Raw genomic sequence first — 4,823 nt, 5'->3', positions numbered from 1 at the left:
CCACAACACGGACAGACACGGACGCGGACACCACGCGCTCGCTCCACATCCGTTCACATCACGCCGTGGAACCAACCGGAGAGCTGGCCGGCACCCATCTCGTCCCGTCCCATGGGCGTGGCCAGCCATGTCCACATCTCACACCGCCACCCCACGCCGTGGATCCAGCTCACCGAACAACAGCATATATGTCTCTGTTTTGTGCTTGGTTCCGACACTGACGGACCACACGCATGTTTTCATCACAGAACAAGAAAAGATTCAGACATTCATTCCTCCCAGGACTTGCAGCAAGGAACCGCCATGGATTCTGAGCCAGAGTTACTGCTAACATCATCATAATGGGTGGTAGTCAACACAACGAAAAAAAAAAACAGAAAACTGTTCATGGATCACCACACAAACAATCACCAGTCCCATTCTGGGAGCTCTCTAATAATCGGAGAAAAACTGAAGCTGCCTGCACCGGTGGTGCTTCTTGACTTGCATCCAGGCTGCGGAAAATTCCGCAGCCACGCTATCTATGCTCTCTGAGAATCGCCACCGTGCTGCGCCGCGCCGCCGTCAACCCAGCTGTACGTACAAGTGGCGAAAGAGCTTCCTTCCTCATTCCTCCTAGCTCACTACGCTGCTGTCGCCGCTCGTGTCCGTTAGTATGGTCAGCCTACGCGCCGTCTTCGTGAAGTCACTGCAAAATTCACCAGCAAAGTTTTCTAAATAGGTCAGTATCTAGTCTGAACAAGAAACGGAGAAATGAGAAAGAAAATTGCACTAGCAGAAGACGATGATGTTTTGTTTCCTTCAACAGTAAGGAAACACTAGTGGTCATCGGAGGGAACTCGTAAAGTCAAAGTACCATAAGGAGCAGGATGCTTCCAAGGCAACAACACCTAGAGTTTCGGTGCTCGAAGATACGTCGATTTGGATGTATTAGAAGAAAATCCGCTACTACTGATACAAATGTGGCCATTTCCAAGGTCTTGCAATAGATGCGGGTTTAAACGGGTGATGTTGAGGTCAACAGATGTGTAATGTTAGGTGGAATAAACAGGCAAACTGGAAGTTTCTAACCAACAATGCTAATGGAATATTAGAAAACTGCCACTTACATTTGAAGAGTGGACATGACCAAATACCTAACTGGCCAAAGCCAAGTTTCAAGAAAACCGAGAGACTTCAGCAACAACTCATCGCTATCAAAAGGTTCAGTGATCAATTCTAAAATGACTTACCAAGCATTTTAAAAAGACAAAATGAAACGAGTAACCTAATGCCTGAACAGAAACAAACATTTTAATCTGAAATCATACAAACCTGAAAGGCTCATCTCCAGTGTGTTTGAGCGCCCCGGCTGCATCACGGTAGAAAACATGGCTCATCAGCTCTGCTTTTTCCATACCGAACATGTCGGAAAGCCGGCGATATAACTCTTCGTACGAGCCAACAGCAGAGAGATCAAGCGTGCGCCCGACGTCCTCTGATTGCATGAATATCTTGCAGTGCCCGATATCCAGCCCGAGATCGAGTACCTTGTTGTCCTGGCACAATGGAACTCCTCCGCAGGACAGGTTCTTCGTAGTGCCATTCTGGTTGCTTTGTGGGCTTGGAAGATCAGAGTTATTCGCCGACTTCTCGGCGCTCATATCAGAGGGGCTCTTCCTAGCAGCAGATGGACAGAAACCCCCAGAGTTACCTAAAGTGATCTGCTGCTCAGTGAGTATGGGTTTCCCAAAGAGCATCAGCTGGGGCGAAGCCTTCTTGACATCTGACTTCTTGTTGTTGCTCTGGTGATTGCCAATGGTGAGCATGCACGAGATGTCGTCTCGCGCAGCCGGGTGACCAATGATGAGCCCAGCGGCGATCCTCGGCTGCCCGCCGTGATCGACCTGGTGAAGCCCGTGCGGTGACAGACTCGACTGCAGTTTGTTAAGGTGGAGATCTGATAAAGATATACCAAATTGAGCATGCCTGGCTCCCTGTATGCCTGCAGGAGTGCCGTCCGGGAAATAGCACATCGGACCGACGCCGCCGCGTCCGAGTGGGTTTCCGTGGAACATCGGGGCCGGAAACTGGCCGTCGACCGGGAGGTCGGGGTAGAACGGGACGCAGAGCTTCTTCCGAGGAGGCGAGAACGGAGCAAGGTGAATGGCCGGCATGTTTGAGACCAGCTCAACCAGCCATGGGCTCACCCTCTTCACATTCTGCAGCAGGTCCGGTTCATCCCAGGTCACCTGCGGCACAAGGCCATAGTACCAGGAAAGAATTCTTCAGCATTTTGACAGTTAAATGCATGATTCTACTAGCAATCAATTCAATTAGTCAATACAAGGAATGCAATCTTGTGGTGCTGTCCTTGAGACGATGGATTTGTACACAATTTAATACAACCAGAGATGAGATGAGTGATGGAGAAGTGGAGATGTAGTACCTGAAGAAGTCTCCAAGGTGAATTGGGCCATCTAATGGGGTCGGCCACCTGCACGGCCGACACAGTCCCCATGAACCAGCTGATCCTGGACGAGTCCTCCGTCTCGAAGGCCATCTTGAACCTCATGCCGGGGCACCACTGGGTGCGCATCGCCGCCCTGACCGCGGCTGCCCTCACGCAGAACTCCGGCGTGCTCGCCCTCGGGTAGTAGAGCACGTCGAACGGCTGACCGCTGGCGGCAAGATTGGCCGCCTCGGCGACCTCCTCCGGCCGCACCCTGACCCTGGCCTTCCCCCTCGCCCCCATCATCTTGTTGTTGCCGCCGTCCTCCTCCCCCCTTAGGAACATGGAGAATCCCCCGTAGTTGCCGCCCGCCGCCGGCGAGGGCGGGGGCAGCAGCTCCGGGCCGCCGATGCCCCCTTTCTTGGCGCGGCGGATGCCGACGCAGAGATCCCCGTTCTCGGTCCTCATGAAGACGATGGAGTCCCCGGCGACGAGCTTCTTCTGGTTGACGAAGGAGCTCCAGCCCGTGGTGAGGAGGTGGCGGCGGGGCGTGCCGCGGTAGATGTGGCGGAACTTCCAGACGACGCCGTGCACGTCCTTGGCGAGCACGGTCTGGACGGGCGGGTCGGCGGAGTAGTCGAGCCGCGGGAAGATGGTCTCGGCGCAGTAGCGCGGCACGGAGAAGCCGCCGCCGTTGTTGGCGTCGGACTGCGTGAGCGTCTTGGCGAAGGAGGCGGGCTTGTCCTCCTGCGCGGCGGCGGCGGCAATGGCGTCGTTGGCGTCGGCGTCCTGGGGCCGGGCGGGGACGAGGCGGATCTTGGCGAAGACCTCGTCGGTGTCCGGATCGGCCATGAAGCGGACGGCGGCGACGCGGCAGAGGACGAGCGCCTGCAGCCGGGCCCCGGGCGGGAAGTCGACGGCGGCCTGGCCCTGCGCGTGCTCCGCGTGGCCCTGCGGGAAGTAGTAGACCCTGGAGCCGGGCGGCGGCATCTGCACCATGCCGCCGGCGCAGGCGTGCCACAGCTGCGGGTCCAGGCAGCGCGGCCCGTCCCCCCTCTCCCGCTCCCCCGCCGCCGAGTCCACGAACGTAATCATCCCCTCCTCCACTCACCGCACCTCCCGGCACAGCAGCGCAAATCGAATAATCCCACCAGAATTAGGCAGCCCCCCCACCTTTAACCCCCACCACCAGAAGCTTTTCCGCCGCCGCCAGCACCACCATCAGAGCAGAGCCAGCTCGCTGAGAAAGGCTGCGCGAAAGGCACAAGAGAAAGAAAGAAAGAGAGAATTTTGGGGTCAGAGACGAACGCTGCCGCAGAGGAAAAGAAAGAAGAACGCACGAAAGCGAGCCCCGACCGACAGCACCGCGATTCATCCATCCGTCCGTCCGTCGACCAGTCACTCACCTCTGAAAGCGGCGCAGGCGCAGCAGCAGATCCCTCCAAAGCGAGCGAGGACGGACAGGGGCGGCCGAGGACGAAGCGGTCCGTCTGTGTGTATGCGCCTCTGCTACGGCTGCCTCCCCCCTCCTTCCCCTCCCCTCCCCTGCCTTCTCTCCAGTCTCCCTCAGGTGCAGCAGGGGCAGCAGCAGGGCAGATTCCTCCAGACTGCAGCTGACACGCGGGCGCAGGAGGGCTAAATAGGGGCGGGGCGGGGCGGGGCGGAGGGCAGCAGCAAAGGGGAGGGAGGTCAAGGCTAAAGGGCAGCGGATTAGGCGAGTACCCTACTTTGTGAGCCGCTTAATGAATGAATAAACTATGGACTGCTCGCCTAGCAGTAGCAGTTCAGTTGCTCGCCGCTTTTGTTTCGGATCGGATCAGTTGTGTTGAGTTCAGTTCCCAGCGTGCACAAAAAGGTGCTACTGGTAGGAGTACTCTGCTAACACCAGTCCACTGCCTCGCCAGCTGATCCGGCCCACGGGTTTAGCGGCGGGCCAAGCTAATCATCGCATCATTAGTGGCGGTGGTGGTGGTAGGAGTAGGAGTAGTATCCATCACTCCGTCACGCACTGCCTGTTACTCATCGGAAAAGCATGGAAATCGAGATGGCATGTGTGACTCTCGCTCTCATGGCTATGCTGTGATCACCAACTATACGAGTGCTCATCATAATGCAACGGCCGGGCAGTAACGGCAGCCGGTTCAGGAAAAAAGGAGCAGCCGTTTCGGAAAGAAAAGAAAGAAAGAAAATAGGAGTAAACGGCAGCGCACACGGGGCGGGGTTGGGGGTTGGGATCGGGTCGAATGGGATCGGGAGATTGTTTTGTCGGGGCGGGTCGCTTGCCTGGAGATTCGCTCTCCCTCGTTCGTTGGTTGGTTGGTTCCAGCGGGAGCGGGCGAGGCGGCCGGGGACGGTGGCGCGGTGCGGTGGGGTGCGACGCGTTCAGTCCTCC

General features: G+C 57.1%; 1 protein-coding gene across 1 annotated transcript; it reads right to left on the bottom strand.

Moving 5' to 3' along the window:
* Positions 1-247: 247 nt before the first annotated feature.
* On the bottom strand, positions 248-4,067 carry LOC123164583 (auxin response factor 18). The gene is made up of 4 exons (XM_044582119.1): positions 3,838-4,067; positions 2,429-3,681; positions 1,315-2,231; positions 248-688 (listed from the first exon to the last, which is right to left on the bottom strand). Exons 2-4 carry the CDS (start codon positions 3,524-3,526, stop codon positions 616-618), a joined length of 2,088 nt encoding a protein of 695 aa, XP_044438054.1. The 5' UTR covers positions 3,527-3,681; positions 3,838-4,067; the 3' UTR covers positions 248-615.
* Between the last annotated feature and the right edge of the window lie 756 nt (positions 4,068-4,823).

Source organism: Triticum aestivum, chromosome 7D, assembly GCF_018294505.1.
Source record: "Triticum aestivum cultivar Chinese Spring chromosome 7D, IWGSC CS RefSeq v2.1, whole genome shotgun sequence".
NCBI lineage: Eukaryota > Viridiplantae > Streptophyta > Magnoliopsida > Poales > Poaceae > Triticum > Triticum aestivum.
Note: the sequence above shows the minus strand (reverse complement) of the source record. Positions and strands in the feature narration are given on the sequence as shown.